This window comes from Cavia porcellus, unplaced genomic scaffold (genome assembly GCF_034190915.1).
Source record: "Cavia porcellus strain 051 isolate PalLab524CR breed Dunkin Hartley unplaced genomic scaffold, mCavPor4.1 scaffold_5, whole genome shotgun sequence".
Classification (NCBI taxonomy): domain Eukaryota; kingdom Metazoa; phylum Chordata; class Mammalia; order Rodentia; family Caviidae; genus Cavia; species Cavia porcellus.
The window spans coordinates 28901564-28927272 of NW_026947488.1; the positions used below are offsets into that span (position 1 = coordinate 28901564).

Sequence of the window (25709 nt, forward strand, 5' to 3'; positions counted from 1 at the left end):
ATCTAATTCTGAATTTGAAACACGTGTCTTTTTACTATAAATATTATATACTATTAAATACTACTAAATTTGATACTGTTCATACTGTTAAACTACAGATATAGACAGTTGCAGTGTTATAAGAAATTCATTTGGATTTTCTTTCCCAACAAAGTCTAGTAAGTATCTGTATTTTTAAGTGGTGCTTTTTTGCCACTGCATTGTGAAATTCTTGTGTTAACTGCCAGTATATTTTGCCATTTGACAACATGATGCTACGACACCATGTGACTGGTATCAAGAGAAAAGAGGCACACAATGTCTGGTTTATGTGGGCATCATCTATAATTAAGTCACTATAATTTAGTGAATAACTGCAAGTCCCTCCTTTTGTTTTAGAAATGTTACTCTAAGCAAGGAAAACGTCTGTCACTGTCTGTACTTTTTCTACCTGTTGTAGCTGCTGAGAAATTCCAAGCTAACTCTTGTAGTCATTTAACAATCATAACTACGCATGCTCTGTCACCAGTTAAATGTAAACAAGACAAGCACAATGCTATTGAAGGCAGTCTATGGAAGGTCTTAGTACTAAGGAAAGTCAAGGTTTAGACCAGCAGATGCTAAAGCAAAACTCCTATTTTCCATGGTTCTTAGCCTCTCTCTTCTCAATTTTCTCATTCTCCTTGCATAATGTTATCATCTCTTACAGTGTGAAGCACTATTGCAATTCTGATAAGATCTCTACCACCAGTCCTCATTTATTCTCAAGCTTCAGATTCAAATGTCAGCTTTGTGTAGAATATACTTCCGCAATTATTTACTCTTACTTCATTTCCACTCTCATTCTTTTCCCTTTCAGACCCACTCTTCTTTCCCTACCTTGATCAGCAGTCTTTCCATAATCACCTAAATCAGAAAGCTAGGTGACCTTCTTGACTCACCTGCCCTCCAAGTCCAACAGCCAGTCTTTACCTTCCCCAAATTAATAGCCCCTTCACCAGTATCTTGTAGTCCAGTCATGCTTATTCCAAATCTATTATTAGTATACTGTCACCCTTCCTTCAACAAACACACAGAACAGGGATTCATTGTAAACAGGACACAATCTTGTCCCTGCCTGTCTCTCTACCTGAATGCCACAATGCCACTCCACAAGCTTCATGTTCCATTAACTATTTAAATCCAATTCTCACACATCTGCTCACACAGTCACACTCATATTCATATATTATCATTCCTCTTTGCTATTTCTTCTCATCAGCTCCTGTTTATGCACTTTGTGATAGGCCTATTTCCTACTTGTCCCTCAAGATTCAGCTCAGAAAGCAGCAAGTTCCCAATTTGGGGTTTTTTGTTTTTTTTTTTGGTCTTTGTGAGACAGGGTCTAGTTGGCCTTGAGCTCACTTTGTAACCCAGGCTGGTCTCAAACTTGCTACAATCCTCCTGTCTCAGCCTCCCAAGTGCTGAGATTACAGGAATGTACCACTGGCTAGGTTCTCAATTCAAACCCAGCCACGGCAACTCAGTCACTTAGACCCTGTCTCAAAACTTTAAAAAGGGCAGGGCTATAGCTCAGTGCAAAAGTCCTGGGTTCAAGCCTCAGTACTGGAAAAAAAGAAAAAAAGCATCTTCCTCCAGAAAGGATTGATCTCTGCTAATGAGTTAAATGTCTCTTTTCAGGGCTCCACTGTCTGTCCCACAGTACGTATGATTATCTTCCAAACCAAGGTATTTGAGAGTAAAAGAAGGGATAACAATTATTCCTGGACAGAGGGCAGAAACAAGCATATCAGTTTAACATTTATACATTTATTCTATGAAAACACTTACTTACTATGCCTGCAATTGGGTTCACGTATCTGGATCCTTCCCCATCCCCAGGAGCCCAAAGGATCCACAAGGGCAAACTATCTTCCGATTCCAAGAAAGTAAGTGCTACAATAGGCAATGCTGACCTGAGCACACCTACAATAAACCCTGGTACAAGGTACTCATGTTCACTACCACATGATATCATTTCTTTGACACTAAGTATGAGCTGAGCTAGCAAATTTTCATAGAATAATTTAAGAAGCATGTCTAAAAATCTGGCTACCAATTACTTAAATAGCAGTCTGGAAGAGTCTGAGAATCTAGGAGAAAACAGAAGGGAAGTTACATCAAAAGATACAAACTAAGGCTGGGGATTTAGCTCAGCGGCATAAGCACCTGCCTTGCAAGCAGGCGGTCGTGAGTTCGTCGTGAGTTCAATCCTCGGTACCGATAAAAAGGAAAAAGACAAAAAAAAAGATACAAACTATTCACTTTTACTAAAATTGTATATGCCTCCCAGCTTTTGGTATAAGAACAATTCAGCAGTGTTTCATTTTGATCCGTTTTAGAATACATTTTAAAAAAGAAAAAGAAAAAAGTACCTCTTCTACTTCAAAGGAAAAAGATGTTTGATGTAATAATGGACAGTCATGAATCAAAATGAAAGATAAAGCATGCAATGAAGTTGCTCAAAGCCACAGAGAATTCATTTAAGGATAGCACTCTCAATTTAAAGAGAAACTCCCTTGGCTATTTTTTTTTTTTAAATCAGTACCGGGGATCAAACTTACAACCACCAGCTTGCAAGGCACCCAGGTGCTTATGCCTCTGAGCTAAATCCCCAGCCCCACCCCCACCCCACCCCCACTATTCTTTCCAAATTATTCCTATCAACAGGACTTATACTCCTCCACCTACCTAAAGTCTTACTGCTTTTGTCTAGGAAAGACAATACTGTACTATAAGACATTTGCAAGAATCAAATGTCTTTCTTCCTAAAGAACCAATATCATTAACAGCTGAAAAAAAAAACCAATCCCCTGGGATATATATACTCCTCTACTGAACTTCTCCAAAAATCTCTTCCTCTGCCAAGACAGTTTTCAAAAAGAGTTCCCCTTAAGAAGTAGTCAGCAATCTAACTGAGGTCAGGAGCAATCTGAAACTGCCACCCAGTTTGTGTAGGACTGCCACTACAAGCACTCCAAAATCACCTGCCTAATTTTCTAATTAACTGCTCTACCATTTTGGCTTACTCTTAGTTTAGTGTACTCTCCTTATGTCCAGTGTAAGCTTTCATAAATTGTACAGCAAGGGGGCTGGGGATTTAGCTCAGCGGCATAAGTGCCTGCCTTGCAAGCAGGCAGTCGTGAGTTCGATCCCTGGTACCGATAAAAAGGAAAAAGACAAAAAAAATTTTTTTAAAAAAAAACAAATTGTACAGCACTTAATGTGATAGCATTTTTAAAAAAGAAAAAAAAAAAAGGAAGAGGCTTTTTAGGAGTGAGGAGGGTACTTTAAAACAGGCTCTTTCCATGTATACTAGGCCAAAGGTGAATCTTGATACTGCTGCATCCGTTTCCCACAGTGCTGAGATTACAGGTGTTTTCCACTACATCCCAGCTAAAAAGACTCTTCAAGATGTTCCCTTTACCTATCAATCAGTTACATACAAAGGGTCAGTCAATTCTAAATTTAAAAAAAAAAAATTTAAACCTAAAAAATATAAAAAATTAGGGCTAGAGATAGATGTATTTGCCTAGCATGCGAAAGGTTTTGATTCCCACATCTTCCACCAGGGCCACAGGAAAAAAAAAAAAAATGTTAAAAGAATGGAAACTTTCCACATCACATTTCTACAAGTTTTCTTTCAAATACATAACTATAGAAAATAATTACTATTCATATTGTTTCTAATGAACCAGAAAAGGAGAAATACCTCTTGGAAAATCTGGCTTAAGATGAGACAGTAACAGGAATAGCTACTTAGACACTGAAGTTCAGACTACTGCAGATACAGGAACCTAAAAAGGCTTACAGGAACAGTGAATCCCAAGTTCTCAGTATTTCAACTAGCAAGAACCAACTAGCATGAGACAAACAGAACTTAGAATCCTGTCAGGACATAACACAGGATTTAAACGTGCTTTCTTTCATCTACTTAAAACTACAATTCTGACAAGCAAATTTCCTTTGGGTGCCCAGTCATAAATACATGTACACAAGAACTCAAGAGAATTTCGATTAACATATAAGAGACAAGACAAAGTGTGAGCCCTTGTGACTTCTACATTTTCCTTCACACCTAAGCTTGTGTTCATGTGAAGCAACACTGAAGAAACTCTGAAATTTCCAAAATCCTGAAACTAGTCAAAGCTTCCAATCTTGACTGAATCAGGAAAAAGTATTTGGGGGCTTGGAAAATCTTCAAATTTCATATGCCAATCAAAAAAATAAAAGTGAAGCACAAAACTTCACCACACAATTACTATTTGTTTCCAGTGCAATTTAAATGCCAGGGGAAGACTACCAGCAACAGTGAAAATTCTCCTGTAGCTCAAACAATTTCTGTTGTTGTCAATTAGTAACTGAGTTTTACAGGCTCCAAAAAAGAAAACAGGTGTACTCTAGATTTCTATCAACCCTTCACATGTATTCATCTTTTTTTGCACAACACTTTGAAGCAGAAAACTCACTTCCCTGTAAGAAAATTAGAAGAGTGAGCCTCATTCATCATTAAAAGTGAATTATAGCAATTACACTTAAAAAACAGGGTGTCATCAGACATGCATGCTCTCTACACCAGAATCACCCTCTATGACAGCTGAGGAGGAAACAATCTCTGACAGACGTATACCTGTTACCACTGTCAGCAACATTCTGTAAGAACATTTCTCAGAGTGTCTTGGCTTTGCGGGGCAAATTCAAAAAGGAAACTAATTTCATTTATTAGTCCTGTGATGCTTTGAAAACAGAAAATTCACATCCCTCAGCGGGAAGCCCAAGCACTCAAATTACTCTCCCTGTCGCTAAACCCTCAGTGAACAGTACCTCCGAACAGGGGACACTTTGTCCAACGAACATTCTTTGCAAAGCGTATTCAGTTCTCTGCAAAGCACCTACTTCCAGTCCAGCTTATGAAGCTGCACACTCTAGTCACAGCGTTTGTCTTGTGGTCCCTGGGCCACCTGCATTCGAGTCACCAGGGAAGCTTGTTAGGATACCGTTTCTCAGGCTCTATCTCAGAATCTCAGACTCCAGTTAGGTGCTAAGTAGAGCCCCAGGACATTTTTAACCACCTCCCTGCTGTCCGCCCCCAGGGCTCTAAAGTTTGAAAACTACTACTCTGGGTTCAAGCCGAGAGCAAGCATTTGCTGGTTTAAATCGGGAAAGCACAAAATATCTCTTGCGTCCTTGAAACTGGGGGCCCTCTCCCACCTTCGGGGTGCCCTCCCACCAGGGCACCACCCTGTTAGCCGCCGAGAGCTGAGCGCGCGCTCCCGACCCTTCCGGAAACCCAACTCCCCGAGGTGAATAAACGGAGCGTCCCCAGACCCCCCGCCGCTACCCGAGATGGGGGAGGGGAGGCTGGGGCCCCGCAGCGAGGAGGAGGGGGAGGAGCTGGCTGCCAGCTCGCCCCTCCTCAGGAATTCAGGGGGGCGTGCAAAAAAAGGCGCCACATCCCATCCCGGCAGGGAACCGCTCCCTACCCGACGCCTTGGGGGGTGGTTCCGTTTCCAGAGCAAGGGCGACCCCGCCCCCTCCTGCTGTGGGCCGGGCCTCGCCCCTCCCCCTCCCGGCGCGGATGCGCAGCGGGATCACCCCCCACACCCCCACGGTGGCCCCCTCCACGGCCAGCCTCACCAGGCGCGCGGCCTCGGCCCACGTGCGTTCCTTCTTCCTCTTCTGTTTGTCCTTCATCCTCCTCCGCGGTGGCGGCTCCACGCGGGACCTCCGGGCGGGGCGGGCAGTGGCGGCGGCGGCGCGGAGCTGGGGCGGTGGCGGCAACGGGGGGCGCGTGGTGGCGGCGGCGCGCGAGGACTCGGGTGCGGCTGGAGAGGGGGCGGGCGCGCGGGGACCGGCCGGCGCGAGACCCGGCGTGAGGGCGGCGGTGGGGGAGGGGCGGTGTATCCACGCGCCCGCGCTGCGTCAGTCGCCCACGGCGACGGCGACGGTGGCGGCGTCCGCAGGCGGCAGTGGCGGCGGCGGCAGCAGCAGCAGCCCCGCGATCGCTAAGGAATGCGGCGGCTTCGCATAACCACGGGGTCAGGGGTCACGGCTCCGGCCTCCGCTTTCCCGCTCTGTTGAGGAACAGAGACAGGACTGGCGGCAGGGCGGGACGGCGAGACACAGCTTTCCCTCCGGCGCCTGGGTGCGTGCGTGTCTGTCGTGGGTGTGTGTGAGTGTGTGTGAAGAGTGAGGAGGGGGAGTGTGGGGGTTTTTTTTTTTTTTGAACAAAAACAAACCGAAAGGACCACTGGGAATCGTAGTCCCGGCTGCCTCTCTGGCCTCCTCCGCTCCGGAAGAGTATGGCTGCGTGAAGCGCTTGGACTACACCTCCCGGCGTGCCCTGCGGCCTTCTTTTCTGCAACCCCCCACCCCCTTTTCGCTCAGATCTCGGTAAGAATAAGGGGTGGGTAGATGTTCGGGGAAGGTACTGGGCGGAGTCTCGCGAGGTTCGGGAACTGGCTGAAGCCCGCAGGATTATGGGAGGCTTTGCTGGGAAGGGGCGGTGGCTACTCTACAGCCCCGCTTAACCCCTTCTAAACTTGATGTCTTTGGACCGCTGGTCTGGTGAGCTTGGGAATTGGAAATTAGTAGGTCGTCTCCCAGTTTATAATTTGTGCTTCTGCCGGCCTAGGCGGTTCTCACCGACACTTTGTGTAGCTCACGAGAGAGGCAGGACTTTCCCTTTTGGTCCGCCCCTAAATGACTCACTGCCATATAATAATGAGACAAAAAGACTCATACCAGTAAAACGGTTTTTTCCACGATTGAGGGACCTAGATGGGTCATCGTTTCCTCCCGTGCTTTCGTGCTGCTGTGTTATTTGTAGTGGCTGCACCTGCAGCCTAGACCGTTCTTACTAGCTGGTGAATTTTGTGATAGGTTGGCAGGTAAGGGTCCGGGCGTACAGCTCAGCACAGCGCCTGTCTGGCAAGCTCAAGGGTGTAAGTTTGATCCTCGGTACCAAAAAAAAAAGAAGAAGAAGAAGAAAAAGATGATGATGGCGGGTAAATAACTTGGGGTCATGCACCTATGTTTAGAGAAGTATCCTGGAGAGATCCCAAGCTCTAGAGTCAAATGAACCTCACTACTCAACCTCCCTCAGCCTGTTTTCTCATCTGTATTGAGCTAATGTCTCACAAAATTACTAAGATTAACACAAAACGTCTGGTAGATCGAAAAGACTGTAGGAGAACCTTGACATTATTAGATTCATATAATTTGGCCCCTGATACAGAGCACATGTTTAATAAATGGTAGCTGTTACCAGCTAACAATGGACAGTGTACTTAAGTAGCCTCTCTGCACCTTGATTGCAGAGCATTAAATGAAATGAGGTTTGAAGTACCCAGCATATAGAAAGTTTGCTGTGTATATTTGTTCAGCCAGTGTCCAGAAACATTTCTAGACTCATTCCTGAGCTGAACTGATAATCAACTCTGTAAAGCTACAAAAACAAGATCAGAGGCCACATCGGAAAGGTTTCTCCATAGATGAAAAAACAGCCTGCATTCCCTGAATGTTGGAACACAGGATAGAACCAGGACTAAAAAAGCATTATCTTGCAGCCCAACCCCTAACATGAAAAGGTTCAGTGATCCTGCTTCTAGTAATGTTCACACAAGATTGCCACATCCAGGGAACAAAGTCCTAAAAAAAAAATATCGATTACAGAAGGTGAAATAAGGGCACATTTTAAAATTTCACCCTAATGGGGGAGAGGAACACACCCCAAAATTGACTGACTTTTTGTACTTTTGTACCCAATCTACAGTTGACACAGTAACCTTTGACATGGCATTTGGCTTATTTCAGGTGTCTTTTTGAATAGGTTCGTGCCACCACTACCTGTAAAAAGAGCAACTAGAGCAGGGTATGGTGTGGTGCACGCCTGTAATCCCAGCATTTGGGAGACTAAGGCAGGAGGGTCACTGGAAGGCCAACCTAGACTACAAAGTGAGTTCAAGGCCAACCTGAACTGTATAATGAAACCGTGTCAAAAAAGAAAAAAAAAAAAAGAGAAGATTCACTAACATGTATGTGGTTAGGACATGCACTGTATCCTCCCTGCTCACCTCAGTATCCAAGCTTTAGTGGCCCTGGAGCAGTGGTGGCAAACCTATATGCAACATATGTCACAGGTTGTTAGTATCATAGAAAGCTCTAAAAGTTTTGCCATTACTTACCTGTGAACATGTTACATTTAATGGCAAAAGGAATTTTACAGATGGAATTTAAGATCTTAAAATAGGGACTCATCCTAGATTTTCCTGGTGGGCTCAGTGTCATCACGTGGGAAAGCAGAAGAGGAAGGCAAAAATGTTTTGGAGAGATAAAGCAGAATTAGATTCAGTTTGAGAGGAACTGGATTCACTGTTATGGGGTTTAGAAGAGGCTCCAACACAGGGATGTAAACAGCCCCTAGAAATGGAGAAAAAACCCCTGCCAACAGCCAGCAAGGACAGGGATCTCAGTTCTATAACCTCAAGAAACTCAATTCTGACAACTTAGTTGAATTTGGAAGCAGAGTAAAAAGAATACAGGCACCTTGATCTCCGCCACTAGATTTGTGGTAACTTTTTACAGCCACAAATACAGCTAATATAGGTACTAGGGAAACACCTTCATTTCTTTCAGCAAACACTACCTGGCTGTCACAGTTGGGTCAGGCCATGGGGAATCTAGGTGTGACTGTATCAAGATTACAACATCATTCTCCATGTGGTCCTGACCTGCCCACTTGTGAGCAAGAGAATTGGAACTGGTTTGGGGGTGTCTTATCTGAGTGAACATTGGACACCACAGTTTTCAGTACAACAAATGACACTGAAAAAAAAAGATTACAACATCAAATCAAGCATGAAAAGAGTATATTCAGAGGACTGTACAAGATATTTGTTGCAAAGTTGGCTTCAGTCATTAAGCCTAAAGTAGTTGTGATTTTTTAATTAATCAAATTCCTGAGTTTATTTTCTTGCCAGAAGCAGCAAAGTTCAAACCTAAATGTTTTTGGATTTTTTTCATTATAGTAATTTTTACTGTAAATTGTCTTTGGAAATCAACACAGGTGCCATTGGCAATGTAAGATAAACAAAACTAACATTCAACCCTACCCAGTACAAAGAATGAGTCACCTTTTCAAACTCATAAGCAAAGAATGAAGCTAGTAGACACCCAAGAATTCCCAAGACACATATACCCCCTAACCTCACAATGAGACAGTGTATTGCCTCAGGATCCAGGCTTCAGCAAGCCTGGGTTTGAATTTCTGTGCAGTCTTTTTGCACCTGGGTGATCTCAAACAAGTTATGAAACCTCTTGCTGAGTCAGTGCCATCATTTGAACAACAGAATACATAGTAAATCTGTAGTCCTAGCTGTTTAGAAAGCTAAAGCAGGAGAATCCTTTGAATCCAGGAGTTCAAGACCAGTCTGGGTAATAACAATGAGACCTGTCTCCTTAAAAATAAAATAAATGGGATGACTAGCAAATGTGTAAACTCCTGGTCCCACATTTCATCTCTTTGTGTTTGGTGACTATGCTGTACAAGTATGTACTTGGGTTCATCATCCTACCCCCAAAATCGACTATAATCACTGACATGTGCTAGGCACCTAAACTGTTGAATGAATGACCCAGGGTAGGGAGGGTGGTTTTTTGAGATAGGGTCTCGCTATGTCCTCGAACTCAGAATCCAAGTGCTGGCATTACAGGTGTGTACCACTACACTGTCTCCCTATTTTAATAAATACTCCACTGCAGGAAATCTTTGAGGAATAACTTTCCATCAAATGAGCCCTAAACAGTATTTACAACCTATTCAGACAGAAGTGGGCAAGACTAAGACACGATTTCACCCAGGTGAATTGATGCAAGTTTTAAAGATGAACAGACATAGCTTCATGACCTTACTGTTCTTGTTAAGTCACAGAATTTACCTAGGTGATGGGTAATCCCAATTCATAGTTTATCTATTTACCATCAGTAAAATTCTGTTTTTCAGTCCCCCATGGGGCTGGAAATGGAGTTTTAGTTACCAAAATATAACCAAGCATAGTAGAGTATGTCTAGAATCCCAGCACTTGGGGGCTAAGGGACTAACGTAGGACGATCACAAGCTCAAGGTCAGTCCGAGCAACATATCCAGACCCTGTCTTAAAAAAAAAAAAAAGGTTATCAAAATATTAATAGTTATCTCTGACCAGTAAGACTGGGTGATTTTTGTTTATTTTTTTTCTATAAAATATCTTCTTTTACAAAATATTTTTAATTGAAAAAAATTCTTTTTCATTTCAATTACAAAACAGCATTTAGCTTAAGGGGCAGGTATGAGTAATGTTTCTTCTTCCTTACACTTGTCTCTGTTTTCCAAATCTAGACTAAGTATGTGCTACTTTATGATGTAAAAATAAAATTTTTAAAGCAGTATAGGTCAACAACGGGAGAACATCTTTAATAGTAAATTCCTCTTTTCATTTTGCTTAAAAAAGATTTTTAGAGCACCTGAGAATGGCCTCAAAGGATGACCTGGGCTAGTTTTTACCAAAAGTGTGGAAAATGAAAGCTCCCTGCTTGATATGCTGAAGTTTTTAGGGGGAGATTTCATGGAATGGTTCACTAAGGAACTTTTCCAATTTTTAATCTTTCTTAATGCCAAAGAGATGTACCAAATGAGATAAATCCTTCCTCTATAAGTCACTTCCTCTACGAAAAAGAAAAAGCACCTTTACTTTTTTTTTTTTTTTAATCAGTACTGGGGATCGAACTCACGACTGCCTGCTTGCAAGGCAGGCACTTATGCCGCTGAGCTAAATCCCCAGCCCCAAGAAAAAGAACCTTTAAAGTCCATTTTAACACAAGAGTGGTGGTGCTAGACTGATAAGATTGGTGAACTGTTTTATTTGCAGTTTTTATGACGAAAACATTTGTTTATACCTCACCCCAATATGGCTTTTTGTCCTTCTTTAGTGATTTTTAATGTCTAAATGTGAAGCTGAGGGCTTATAGAAATGGCTTTCGCAGGCATTATGTCTCCAGTATCAACATCTTGTGAGGTAAAGGAGAACCAGTAAAAAAATATCACATAGCTGTTACTGGAATCACCATTTAAACCTGAAGTTCTCATTCCAAATTCTTCCTAAGGCCTTCCTAAGGCCAGCCTCCAAAATGGCCACCCAGTGATTCCCCTGCTTCTAAGACTGTATTCACATCCCGTTTAGTTAGGCCCCTTCAGCTTTGAAAAAGGCTGAACTGTGAACCAGTAGGCACGTGGGGGAAATGATCAGGTGTAGCCTCTGGACCAGGTCAGAAAAGACACTGCAGCTCTTGTTCTGTGAGTTCACACAGCGAAGGCAGTCATGTCACAAAGACAGGCAAGCAGCTTTATGGAAAGGTAACAGGACAGTAGGTTCAGATGAGTTTCAGATGACCTTAACTTTGGCCAAGAATACTGACTATGCAGCCTCATAGAAAACAGCCACAGTCATCCAAAGAAGTTGGATTCCAAAGTGGAGGAAGCGAGACGAATTGTTTTCAAAGTCACTAAATTTTGAGGTAATTTGTTACACATGAGATAGTTACTAATAAAGACATAATCATGTTTGCCTTTTGGGTAGTTCTTGTGTGAAATCTGTTAAAAAGTTAACTGACCCTCTTTCCAAAACAACTTGTAGCTATTTATATAAAGTCCTGTACAATGGTCCAGGGTGTTCCCAGCCTGACACCAATTGGTAGTCAAAGTATTAACAGTAGTTGCAGTGGTCCCTTTTTCTCTGAGAGATGTAGAGAAAACCACTCATCCAGGGCCGGGGGTGTATGTAGCTCAGTGCTAATAAATAAACACCACCTGTCCCAGCACTTTGACACTAACAACATATAACGAGAGAAAATATATGGTGAACGTTTACTTTTTTTATTTTTTGGAGACAGGCTCTCACTATGCAGTTCAGGCTGGCCTTGAACTCGCTATGTAGCCCAGGCTGACTTGGAACTCCGAAGTGTTACAGGTAAGTGCCACCACGCCCAGCTACTTTTTTAAAAAAATTATTATAGTAAAAGACACATTGCCATTAATCCCCTCAAAATACTCCCACTCAAGTCGAAAACATTTAGCCTATCATTCCTGCCACTTTCTGAACCAGTTTTGGAAATCCTCTTTTGTGTCTTTACAAGGTATGATCAAAAGTACAGCAAATGGGGCCAGGGATTTAGCTCAGCAGCATAAGCACCTGCCTGGCAAGTGTGAGGTCGTAAGTTCGATCTCCGGTACTACAAAAAAAAAAAAAAAAAAAAAAAAGTTAAAAAAGAAAACTACAGCAAATGCTGCTGTCATCCAATGGGAAACTGGGTTCATACAAACATTAATGGTGTGTCTTCCTCAACCTTATTCACCAGGCCTGGTATCATGTGACTTGTGCCTTATCCCCAAAATCACAATGACCATGACAGGTAAACATCTGGGACAACCCACTCAGGACCCCTTCGGATTCAAACAAAAGCTTTCTTTTGCTAATAAATATATTCTCTTTAAAAAGGGGGCGGGGTACAGGGGCTGGGGATTTAGCTCAGCAGCATAAGCACTTGCCTTGCAAGTAGGCAGTCGTGAGTCGGATCCCCAATACCGATAAAAAAATAAATATAAAAAAGGGGGGTACCAGTAAAATTAAAAAAGAAGCAAATGCATAAATAATGTCCAAGTGGATTCAGGACACTGAGGCAGCCATGACACACAAAACCAGAGCTGCTTCAGAAAGTGGCAGCAATAATGGGATAAGTGAGAGGGCTTAATGGCAATGCATCTTTTATTGCAATCCTTTTTAATTTAATCACTGGATTTTTCTATCACACCTCATACATATCAGAGCCAGGATTCACACTAAACCAGCCCAACTTTTCACATAGCACACACTTCGTCATCTTGCTGTTTTGCCTCGTTGGGGCCCTAGAATCAGTTAAGCAGCCCTTATTTCTTCATCGTCCATCTGCCATCTATCTTTCTAATCTCAGAGGTTGCCTTTCTTTGGCCCATTTCAATTGTAATGCGCCCTAAAATCCCTTCATGTGTTAGGTTCACCAAAGACAAGAAAACAGGGTCACTGACTAAAGGTCCTTGGTCTAACGGGATCATAGGGGTGGAAAGTTTAAGTGTACACATGATTAAGACCTACATTAAATCCTTTTGAAGAAGGAAGCAGCAACAAACGCTGAGAGGGCAGACTTAGGAGACAAGCAGTGGCTTGGGGAATGATGGGTAGAATTGATAGCATAACGGGGGGAGAGATTTAAAATGTGTTTAGGAAGTTACATGTGTTCAGTTAGGATATGGCCCGCATTCCAGCAGAGCAGAAGCAGAAGACAAAACCAGAAATGTGGGCTGGGTGAATCCCAAGCCATAGCAAAAGTACCTCTTGCAACAATCAGAAGTCAGCAGAACTCTGACTTGAGCTCAGCTGCTGGCTTTCCCCAGCTCAGCGAGACCTGACACAGAGCAGGTGTTATCAACATTTGCTAAGTGAAATCGTGCAAGCGGGATTCAGTACTAAAGCTTGTCTGCAGTGGGGGAGAGAATGCAAGATGGGATTACAGAGTTAGCTATGATGCTTCCTGCAATGTTCTTCTTCAGCAAGGTTTCTGCTGATGTCCTATGCTCACACGCCCGTTCAAAATACAATGAGCAACCAGGTATTGTGGCACATTCCTGTAATTCAAGCACTTGGGAAGCTGAGGCAAAAGGATCACCACAAGTTTAGAGGCCAGCCTGTGCTACATAGAAATTCAAGGCCAATCTGAACTACATAGACTACGTGTCTCAAAAAAAAAAAAAAAAAAAAAAAAACCCTATTTATTTTACCCTTGACATTGATGATGTCAACATCTGCCCCAAGTTAGACCATCAGCTAGACGAGGTCAAAAGTTATGGGCTTGGGGCTGGGGATTTAGCTTAGCGGCATAAGCGCCTGCCTTGCAAGCAGGCAGTCATGAGTTCGATCCCTGGTACCAATAAAAAGGAAAAAGACAAAAAAAAAAAGAAAACAAAATTTAAAAGTTATGGGCTTAGTTGGGGTTTTAGCTTGGCGGCATAAGTGCCTGCCTTGCAAGCACGCAGTCTTGAGTTCGATCCTTGGTATAAACAAAAAAAAGTTATTGGCTTAGTCCCTGCCCTGCCCTCTGTCATAGTGGTAGAGGGGCTCCCGTAGCTCTCAGAAAGCAGTAACAGCATGGGACACCTTCAGTTGCCACTGATAACCTCCACACGTGCAAGCCCTGGGAACTCAGAAACCAGTGAGAGACAATCTCTGCATCCATGGCTGGATGACAGGTGACAGCAAGCCAGTGCAATGGGTGCCTTAAAAAAAAAAAAAAAAAAAAAACCTGCAATCCTGTTGGGGTGGAAAGAAAGAGCTTATCTCAAGACTGGCACAAGCTAGAGGAGAAATTATTTCCCAACCTAACAAGAGTGTAAAATAAACATTCAAGAATTGGTAACTTACTTAGGCACCAGTAATAATCCCATTCACAAGCTATAAAGATACACCGTCTGGAAATAAGCTTGAAATATATAGGTCTTGGGCCAGGAATATAGCTCAGTGGTACAGTGCCTGCTTGGCAAGCATGAGGTCATGAGTTTGATTCCTTATACCTAAAAAAAAAATACATATATATGACTTATATAAAGAAAACCACAAAACTCTTATCAAGGAGCATAAGGCTTTAAAGCAGTGATAATGGAAGCCTCCCTTAGAAAGCTTACCCTATAACATGGATAGTAATTACCTAAAAATTTCCCACCCAGGTAAACGTCTTCTCAGTGAAGATCTCAGTAAATTTCATTGCCAAAATGTTCCTAAAATTCAGTTGGAGAAACAGGTGCATCTTTATCATTACAAACCAATCATTACTGACAATTCACTATGTGTCAGGCCACATCAAGAATTTGCTACACATATCTCATCTTTACAAAAACACCATGGGGCCAGGTGTGATGGTGCACATCTGTAGTCCTAACACTTGGAAAGCTGAGGCAGGAGGATCATCACAAGTTCAAGGCCAGCATGGGCTACATAGTGAGTTCAAGGCTAGCCTACACTATATAGCGAGGCTGTGTCTCAAAAAACAAAACAAAACAAAAAATCATGGGGGAAATACTATTATTAGTAACATTATATAGATAAGAAAAACTAATTTGCTTAAAGTCCCATAGTTAGGAAATGGTCAAATGGATTAAACAGACTGGCTAAGATTTGTGAACTTAAGCATTCTGTTATACTGCCAAAAAAAGTATGAAGATTAATGAGCTGGGGTTTGTTCTACCAGATACTAAAATAAACTAGGTAGCTACAATAGCTAAAACAGTGCAATTTTGATTTAAAAAAAAAAGACCTATTAAACTAAGCACCACAGATAAAGAGCCAGCTGTCTAAGGAACTGTAATACATGATAAATGTGGTAATTCAAATTGGTAGAGAAAAGGTAGAAGTCAATAAGCAGAAGGGACTTAACCATAGATTAACATTGGGAAAATGAAGCTGGAACACCATGCATTAAATAAATTCCAGGGGGCTGGGGATTTAGCTCAGCAGTATAAGCACCTGCCTTGCAGGCAGGTGGTCGTAAGTTCAATCCTTGGTACCGATAAAAATGAAAAAGACAAAAATAAATAAATAAATAAAAAATAAATTCCACCTAGTTCAGAGTTTTATAATGCTGGAACTAAAAGTCTTTCATAATATGATGATAAGTTTAAAGAAATGAAAGCTATCAAGAAAGCTGGGTGAGGTGATATACAACTGTAATCCTAGCTTCTCAGAAACAGGCAGGAAGATCACAAGTCCGAGGCCACCTGGGCAACTTAATGACAACCTTCTCAAAATGGGTTGGGGAGGTAGTTCAATGATGGGGTACTTAACCTAGAATGCACAAAATCCTGGGTTCCATCCAGAACTCATAAAGTAAATCAGATGTGACTACCTAAAATTAAAGTTTGCACTGGGGATTTAGATTTAGCTCAGTGGCATAAGTGCTTACTTTGCAAGTGTGAGGTCATGAGTTCGATCCCCAGTACCAAAAAACAAAAACAATAAAAGTTTGCATGTGACAACAATATACAAAACACATGATTAAAGATAAGTGAGGGAAAAAAAAGGTAAGTGAAGAAAAAGGTAAGTGAAAAAAAAGGTAAGTGAGGGAAAAGATTTGTCACAACATGTAGGATAAAGGTTAAGATTCTTAATAAAGTAGGTGTCTGGGTTATGTTCTGTGCTGGTACTGGAGACTGCACCCAGGGCTTTGACAGTGAGCTACATCTCCACTATATTGTCAAGACAGGACTCAAATTTACAGTCCTGCCACAGCTCTTGAGAGTGTTGGAATTACCAGTGTGGGCCACCAAGTAGGAGTAGGAAACACCTGAAAACAGTCAAATAACAATGTCCTAAGGATGCCAGTAGGAAAAAAAAAAAAAAGGAAATACTTAAAAAGATTTCCAACTCATTAGTAATCTTAGAACTGCAGGCAAAATCAAAGTTGATAACACTATTTTTCAATAGATCAGACCAGCACAGGGCTAAATCTTGAAATTCTCAGCATTTCAAAGTGTAAGTCAAGCTAGAGGTGGCTTGCTTTAGGGCATTTGTTAGAGTCAAAATTGTGCATAGAGTCTAAGGAGACAATGTTTGTTGAAAGGAAATGGGTCTTCCCTGATCCAGACTCAACAAACTGCAGAGAGCCTCTTCTATAAGACTGACCCAGGATAAAATAATTGGCAGAATTTACTATTAGCAAGGATACAGAGAAAAATGGGCACAACTTACTATTGGTTGGTGTACAAATTCATACAGTTGGTTTGGGAACCAGTTGGTATGGTGATATGTAACAAAATTACAGGTGTTCTATATTAGTATTTGAACACAAGTTGGGTGACCCAAGAAAATTAAAATGGAAAAGACTTCGATTGTATAATTCACTTAAAAGGATTTATTCCAAGGAAGAAATTAAACAAGTGACTAGTTATCTGTTTCCAAGGTTGCTGATACAGGACTGTAAAAAACAGTAAAACATCTGGAAATGACTTCATTGACCATCAGGAGTGTTAAATAAACCAGGCATGGTGGCACACAATTGTAATCCCAGAGGAAGGATCGTAAATTTAATGCAGCCTAGGTAACTTAGCAACTTAGACCCTGTTTCAAAATTTAAAATAATAATAGTAATTTCTAAAAGGCTAGGATGCAGCTCAGTGGGAAGGCCCTGAGTTCAATCCCCAGTACTATTTAAAAAAAAAAAGTGTTAAGTGAATTTTGGTACAACACCCTATTAGGCAGCCATTAAAGTTATGTTTTGAGTGAAAATTACATATGTACTATAACCTGTGTACATTATATTGCTTTTTTGTTTTGAGTTTAGTGCTGAATGCAGAACCCATGGTCTCGCACATCCTAAGCATATGCTCCACCACTGATCCACACTATCAGTCCCATGTGTGTTACAAAGGTCAGGCTAAAAGAGTGTGCACAGAGACATCTGTAAGATTACTAGCAGCAGCAGGGCATGGTGATGCATGCCTATATTTCCAGCACTCTGGAGGCTGAAGCAGGAGGATTACTATGAGTTCAAAGCCAGTCTAGGCTACATAGTGTGTTTGAAGCCAGCCTGAACTGCACAGTAAGACCTTGTCTCAAAAAAATTAAATAAATAAAAACTAAAAAAAATTACCATCAGCTCCAAGAAATGGAGTTTCCTGTGATTTGCATATGTACTGCAAAAGCAAGCACTTTCCTGAGATTTGTAACTACTTCATTAAATATATAGAATAGTCAATAAAATTTGGGATTTGCAAATAGCACTTAACATCTGCTATTCAGCATAGAAATTCATATTATGCCCTACCCCAACTGTACGTATAAGGGAGATACTCATTTATTTTATAGATGTGGAGACAACCCAAGACTCAGGTTTAGCAGTTTACTCTGGGTTTATCAGGACTGAACACAATTCTGGCTGACACTCTTTTCACAGTGCTGCACGGCTACTAATATGGTTACTAATATTTAATAATATATACCTGATTCAGGGCCAGGGATTTAGCTCAGTGGCGTAAGTTCCTGCCTAGCAGGGACAAGGTCATGAGTTCAATCCCCAGTATAAATAAATAAATATATACATACATAAATAAATACCCTCCTGTGTGCCTAATAAGCACTAGAAACTGCAGGGTCAGTGTTAACCTGCCCAGGAAGGTGCAGTAACTTGCTGCTGGTAAGGTTAAACTATCTGGCTCCAAAACCTCTCTACTCCACTTGCTACCTTTTCTGCTGACCTAGCAGTGTACTTTGTTCACCCTGAGATGTCTTTTGCCCTAAGGTCTTTGCTCCTCAACCTGGCCATTTTGCAGCTTTTTAGGTTTTGCTTGTTTAAAACCTTGCATGGGCAAAGTAAGCACTCTCCCACAAAGCTACATCAGGACTTCAATTGCTCAGGCTGGCCTCAAATTTGCCATCCTGCCTCAGCCTTCCAAATAGCTGGTACTACCGCCAATGTGTCTCCACACCTGGCTTTCTTTTAGTCTGATTGCAGTCTTTAAACACATTATGCAGGCTGTTGTGGCTTTCCTTGTGGTAGCCCACTCTGCTTTCTTCAGGGTGTTCTTTTACTGTTTTTCTCTTTTTACTAGGCCCAAACTCTGCAGAGCCAGTTTCTCTCACTCGTTTTTGTTTTGTTTTTCTCCTTTACTCTTCACTTTTTCAAATAAACTTGGCCACTGGATTAAAAAACAACAATAACAACAAAAACACATTGTGCATCTAACCCTAAGGCAAATGTTTACTTTTATCCTGCAGTGTTTGAAGAAAAATGCTATAAAGATCAGCCATTTTTCTCACCCAGCTCAGATACCTCCAGGGTGGTCTAGCTCTCAAGAACCTGGCCACAGGGTTACCAGAATGCTCTGCAGCCCTCCACACTCTCCTGCCCACACTCCTCCAGAGCCTCAGCCTCCCTAGCCCTCAGGAAAGCCAACTCCTGACACTTGGGGCACCCTTAAATGGTAGCTGAAGTGAGAGAGGAAAATTCTGTTACACAAGAGTCAAAGATTTCAGCCAGGCAACCAGAAACTGCCCTTGAGCAAAAGTGAGGTAAGGCAATAGGCTGTGTCTGCTGCGGGGTCCTTATCCCTCACTGCTGCCATGGATAGCATAGCCAGGCACTGCTCTACACATGTGCTTTCTTATGTCTTTGTTTGCTTTTGCTTTTTGATGCTGCTAAAGATTTCACCCAAGGCTTTGCACATGCTAACAAAGTAAATACTCTCTAGCACTGAGCCCCTAGGTTTATTTTTACTTACTATAATTACTGTAAATATTACTTACTTTCCGTGTTGCTCTGCTAATTCCATACCAGCTCCAGGAGGGCAGAGGTTTTTACCTGTTGTGTTCAAACAGTGCTTTGCACACAGTAGATATCACATAGGTCACTAAAGGAGTCTGGTACTCTCATGCTTAGCCATACAATACGTTTTGTGCATTCTTCTCCCCCATTAAAAAAATTAACAATATAGTAGGATATGGTGCCATATGGCTACAGTCTTAGCTTTTTGGAGGAAGAAGCCAGAGAATCTCTTGAGCCCATGCATTTAGAGCCAGCCTGAAAAATATCAAGGCCCTCTCTCAAAAATAAAATAAAATTTATGGGGCTGAGGATTTAGCTCAGTGGCATAGTGCCTGCCTGGCAAGTGTGAGGTCATGAGTTCGATCCTCGGTACCAAAAAATAAAATAAAATTTAAAGAAATAATAAAGTGGTTACTAAATTCTCCACAGAGCCCCATGAAGAATGATTTTTTTATCCCCACTTTACAGATGGCAACTTGAGGTTTAGAGGGACAAATGACTTTTGCAAAGGTACAGATCCAACAAAAGGCACAACAAAGCCTAGAAATAAGTCAGTGGTCTCTGCAGAACCTTTGCAACAGCCTGGATTCAGAAATACTGTACCCATCCTTGGCCCTGCCTCTGGGAGCCACCGCCTGCCTGCAGGACTCCTTAAGTGACTAATACTGAGAATATCACAGCAATGAACATTCACTGAGCACTTGTTACATACTAAGCATTCTTCCCAGTGCTTCATGTTTTGACTCAGGAGCACTTGGTGTGATCCATTTTTGACAGATAAAGAATCTGAGGCCCTAGTGCCGTTAAACAACATGGCCAAAACTGCAACACTAATAAATGATTGAGCTTCTCTTTCCCAAGCCAGCAGTCTGAGTCCAGCACCCAAGCCCTTCACCACTGTCCACGCTGCCTTACTAGTACAACAGGTTGCTGCCCTGTTCTCAAGTGGTGAGCCAAGAGTCAGGAAGGGTGAAGGATGGCTCTTTTAGGCACTCCATTGAGTTCCCTTTTCATGTTATCTTGTAAAACCTCCCGATCACCTGTGAGGTTACAGATGGACAAGTGGGTTCTGAGCCCCTGAGGGCGACAAAGTAGACAGGAAAAACAGAAAGTAGATCAGTGGCTAGTTAGGGCCGTGGGCTTGAGAGGAAATGGGGAGTGGTTATAGCATGTAGTTACTTTGGGGGATGCAGAAAATGTTTTAAAGTTGGCGGTGGTGATGGCTGCACAATAATGAATACACTATAAAACACTGAATTGTATGCCTTATATGGGTGTTACAGTTAAGTAAGTGAATTACTTCTCCATAAAGCTGTGTGGGGTTGGCTTTTGTTTTTGTCTTGTGCTGGAGATCAATCCCAGGTTTGTGCTCGTGCCTCTATCACTGACCTACAGCTCAGCCCTGTTTTGATTTGTAAAATAGAGGCTACAAGGAAGGAGTGGCAGAAGTGGAATTTCAGTAAGCTTCACATTAAAAGCCTTGAAACTGCTGTTAGGTCTTCTTTTGCTCTTACCTCTCACATCCAGTTACCAGCAAACAGAATGTACCCTAAGGCTTGTTCTCACTTCTCTTCCTCACAGCCTTCCAGTTACCTGGCTCGCACCTTGCTGTCTGTGGTCTGACACCACAGAACAGCCAGAGGGATCCCTGTAAAGCATTCCTGGCAGACAGTGTCCCTCTTCTGCTCAAAAGCTTTCACTGGCCTAAGAACACAATTCCCTGCTAACTCACATCTGGAGCTCCCCACTTGCCACCCCAGCCCCGTGCCGCCCCCTCACTCTCCTGCCTCAGACCTCTGCACTCTGCCCAGCCTGCCCCCTCATTTACTGGACTCTGCCCCAGGGATGCCTTCCTTGACCTCCCAGCCTCGCCTAGCCGTTCCCTCAGCAGGGCCCTCTGTAACCTCTGACCTGACATGTTTCTCTTCAGAGTACTTCTAACTCCTTGCCATGGTAAGGAGCATTTTATTAACCCCATGCCTTCACCACCAAATGTGAGGCTGCCTGGGGCAAGGTCTTTGATGTGGCATAACTGCACAGGAGCTTGAGGCAGGGTATCTCACATTTGAGACCAGGCTGGAAAACTTAGTGAAACCTTGTTTCACTAAGTTTTTTAAAAAATTAAATGAAGTAAATAAAAGGGCTTAAAATGTGGCTCAGTAGTACAGTGCCCCTGGGCTTAATCCTTAGTGTGTGTGTGCTTGGGGGGGCGGGGCAGGGGATAAGTGGATCTGAGGCCAAACCCCAGTTCTCCTCACTGCCCCTGGGAAAATCTAGCAGGGAGGCTCATCACTGTTCAACATGCTTTTTCTGAAAACAGGGATCTCCTTTGTGCCATAGTAGTGCCTCTCCTCCCCTTGAATTTTCTTCTTTGTGAAGAGTAATAATTTCTTACAAGATTGTGGCTTGGGAAGGACAGGATCCACAGCTGTGGTCCATGATTCACACTCACGTGCAGCATATAGAAATTTTTGTTTGCCTGCATAAGGAAGATGAACTTCAAACCTAGTGGCAGAAGTTTAATCTTTCTGCTCCCAGATATTACCCACTGCCCTGAAAATACCTAGGCCCCATTTCCAAGGCCCTCAGACCTTACAGTCAAACTGAAGTGCTCCGGTGAATTTCCTGGTTACTGGGCTATGTTGAGAAAGCTCCTAGCACAATAGGATTTGCCAGTAAGCCTAGAAAACCTATGTGAACAGAAGGCAAACTTGTAGCACACACTTACTGAAATCACTTTCTGTTATCTCAGAAATCATAGCAGGCAGGCAGGCTCAAACAGGCACAGGAAGAAAGCTGAAGTATAAATAGGCTGGGCTTCACCCTATCGCAAGCCCTGCAGGGCTTTTCCCCATTTACAGGACAAGACACTTGCCTGGCTGCCTTTCATTCTCCACTCCTTGCTGGTTTCCCAGGCACCAGACAGGCTCCATGCCTCCATTTAGGTGGCTCCTTTGGTCTGGCATGTGCTTCCCTTCTGCCAAGGTGGGTGAGACCTACTCACTCTGATGCCTCCTCTTCAGGCACACTGTTCCTTCCTCTAACGTCCCTTGCTTCTGAGCTGTAGGTGTCAGCAACTATTCAACCACCCAACTCTTCTTTGCTTATTTCCTTTCTGTTATTTTGAGGTGAGGTCTCACTATGCATTTCAGGCTGGCCTTGAACTTGGCAGCAGTCTTCCTTTCTCAGCCTTCTCAGTGGTGGGGATGTGCCACCATACCTGGCATTTATTTTCTATATTCCTTGCAGTACTCAGTGCTCAGAAATCAAACCTAGGGATTCACACATGCTGGGCAAGTGCTCTAGCCCATCCTCAGCCCCAGCATCTAATTCTTCTGAACATCAGGTTTAGGGAAGACAATAGATCATGCTCTCAAGGAACTTAGCAAAGAAATCCATAATTGCAAGTTGGGGAAAATGCTAAGAAAGAAACAAGTCTAATAAAGATCATTCAGTGTATGTATGTGTGGATGTGTGGGGGAGAGCAGAACAGAGACTGGCAAGGATTCTCTGAGGAGAGGGTATTAAGCTGACTGGTAAGAACGACCCAAGCAGAAAGTGGAGAGAAAGTGTAGCAGGCAGAGGACGGAGCACTGACAAGATGCTGGGCAGGAAAGCATTCAGCATAACCCAGGAAACAGACGGACGGTTGTGGGAGCAAGGGAAAGAAGCCGCCTTCTCAGGGGTGCTGAGCTCACGGTCTCCGTCTCATGTGTTTCTGCCTCTCCTCTTCTCGCGGGGCCCACACTGCATTTCCCTCCTTTCCCTGTGTCCAGTGCAGACCAAGAGCCCTGGTGCACGGGATGCATCCGACAAGCATCTGGGAGCCACAGATCCCAGAGAGGCTGTAAGCAGCCGTCTGTCCACTCTGCCCCCACAGCAAGACTCCAGTTGGCTCACCTAACTGAAGCACCCGGCAAGCGGTTAACCACAACACTAGAGATAGAAACCGGGGATGAAACAGGGACAGCTGCAAGTGCTACAGTTATGTTGTGACAAATACCACTGTCAGTCCGATTGGCAGATGTGACCACCACATGGTCCTTGGAGGCCAGAGTCTCAGAGTGAACGTTCAGTCAGACGGTGCCTCTCATCTCAAAGGTTCTGCCAAAATCAGCCTCAAGATTAAATAATCAGTTTCAAGTTCAAAATACAGTTTCCAAGATTTAGCAGTTTCCCAATTAAAAAAAAAAAATCCAAGGGATGAATAGGGCATCAATTCTTGCAAGCAGGCAGTCGTGAGTTCAATCCCTGGTACCGATAAAAAGGAAAAAGACAAAAAAAAAAAAAAAAAAAGTGAGGGCTAGGGGCTAGAGATTTAGCTCACTGGTGCAAGTGCCTGCCTGGCAAGTACGAGGACATGAGTTTGATCCCCAGTAGCAAAAAAAAAAAAAAAATGAGGGCTGGGCATGGTGGGGCACACCTATAATCTTAGCACTCAGGAGGCTGAGGTAAGAAGGTCATTGCAAGTTTGAGACCAGCTTGGGCTACAAGTTCAAGACCAGTCCAAACTGACTCTGTCTCAAAAGACAAAAAAAAAAAAAAAAAAAAAAAAAAAAAAAAAAAAGTTTTTGAGAAGGTATCACTATGTAAGGCTGACCTCAAACTACAATAGCCTAGAGTGACCTCAAACTTAGCCTTCTGAATGCTGGAATTATAGGCCTGTCGGGCAAGACATGGACATATTTTAAAATACAATGTGTAAGTTTAAATTTTAAGAGTAAAACAGGCAAAAAAATTTCTTGCCTCTTTCCTGGGCCTGAGTATCTCAGAAGCCACAGTGGAAAAATGTGAACAGCACTTGTTACTATCTCCCCTCACCCACATTCTTTTTTTGAGGTGCCAGAGATCAAACCCAGGGCCTCACACATTCTAGGCAAATACTCTACCACTAAGTCATAACCCCCAGCCCATCTCGCTTCATTTTATGTCTTCCATCCTTGCTGCTATATATTTTAAATGCCAGTACTGCAATTCAACATTTTTCATTTCTACCTTCTTTTAACAAAATAAAATAATACATTTAAAGAAAATAGTGTGTGTCAGCTCCAGGCATCAGTTATTTTAAAAAATCTCAGCCATTTATGAGGACACTTTTTTGTAGGTACAATAAATCTGATTGCATTTTATTACACATCTTAGTTTAGAATCACTTTTACATTCCTAGACAAAGAGATGATACAAATAAATATCAATTGCAAAACTCAGAGCCCCAAGTATTGGCATATTCTTTGTCTAAAAGTAGCCAAAGAGAAGGTCAAGATCAATAGTAACTCCAAGGAGCCATACAGCACACTGCCTTGTGCCCTTGTGGGGCCACTTCTTTCATAAATAACCTTGAACGTTTCATTCAAGAGACAAGAGCAGGGAAAAAGGTGCCAGAATTCCAAATAGTACAAGACAAAGCCTCACATGATAGACAACTGCCAGGCCCAGTATTCATAAGCAGTTCCCTCTGAACATTTTCAGGATGGCCTTAGGGGACATAAAGCCTGGATTTCATCTACTGATGGTATATGGATGGTCCAAGGAGGGTTCATAGTTCACCTCAACTTCAAATGCGACTGTGAGGCAGAACTGACACCCTGGTTACAGGGAGTTGACACTTCTCAGAAACTTGGCAACAAATCTACATTCAGTGAAGGAAGACTTACAACAGTCATTCAAGAAAAGCAGAGAGCAGCCCGTGTCTGAGCTGCAGAACACTCTGGTACCCTTCATCGAGGAGGTGTGAATGGAGCAAGTCAAGCAGCATGCAGGCATTGGATGGGAGCCATTCAGTGTTAGGTCAGAGTCTAAGGAAAGTGCTCACGCCTATCATTTGTGGCCTTGGGTTCTCAATCCAGAGGTCTGGGAGACGTGTGACTGTAAAAATATGAAGCCAGGTACATTCTACTGAGCAGAGCAGAAGGGAATCTGGCAAGGCTGCAGATAGTCTCAAACTCCTTCTCTCAGATGGTCTTCTGAGTTCCCTTAAGAAACTTGCTGTCAGACTTCACTAGCCACTGGCCGGAAGGCTCTCCACCATTCTGGAACATTCCAACACAAATGTGCTCAGTGGGCTTGCTATGTCCTCTACACATGTGGCTCAATTCAGAAGCCAAAACAGCACCATTCTGGTGGCAGCAACATGTCTTACCATCTCCTCTTTGTGAACATTTATCGGATCCATTTTGAGAGAAGAAAAGCACCAGAGACTGCTTGGTAAAGGACGGCTTCATCTCCAAGTGAATGTCTTTTTACCGAATGTCCCTAGACCACCAGTTGAACCCAGCTGAGACAAGACAAGCTTGTTTTCGTATTCAAGCCTG

At 42.8% G+C, this 25709-nt stretch overlaps 1 protein-coding gene, 1 long non-coding RNA gene and 1 other non-coding gene across 6 annotated transcripts in view; 2 read left to right on the top strand and 1 right to left on the bottom strand.

Annotated features, from left to right (window-relative positions):
• Asxl1 (ASXL transcriptional regulator 1) overlaps positions 1-5851 on the bottom strand; it is a 74365-nt gene extending 68514 nt beyond the window's left edge. For 3 of the 4 annotated variants that reach the window (XM_063248526.1, XM_063248528.1, XM_063248525.1), the window contains exon 1: positions 5656-5851. In XM_063248526.1, coding sequence (XP_063104596.1) covers positions 5656-5712 — 57 coding nt within the window. In that variant the 5' untranslated portion in view covers positions 5713-5851. Of the gene's footprint in view, positions 1-4842; positions 5326-5655 lie in introns of those variants that run through there. The other variant, XM_063248527.1, reaches the window with a different exon arrangement.
• Positions 5852-6322: 471 nt separating this feature from the next.
• On the top strand, positions 6323-24772 carry LOC134476018 (uncharacterized). The gene is made up of 2 exons (XR_010047422.1): positions 6323-6411; positions 11947-24772. It is a non-coding gene; the product is annotated as an uncharacterized LOC134476018 (long non-coding RNA).
• Positions 8717-8837, top strand: LOC111753484 (small Cajal body-specific RNA 23). The gene has a single exon (XR_002788274.2). It is a non-coding gene; the product is annotated as a small Cajal body-specific RNA 23 (non-coding RNA).
• Positions 24773-25709: the final 937 nt, after the last annotated feature.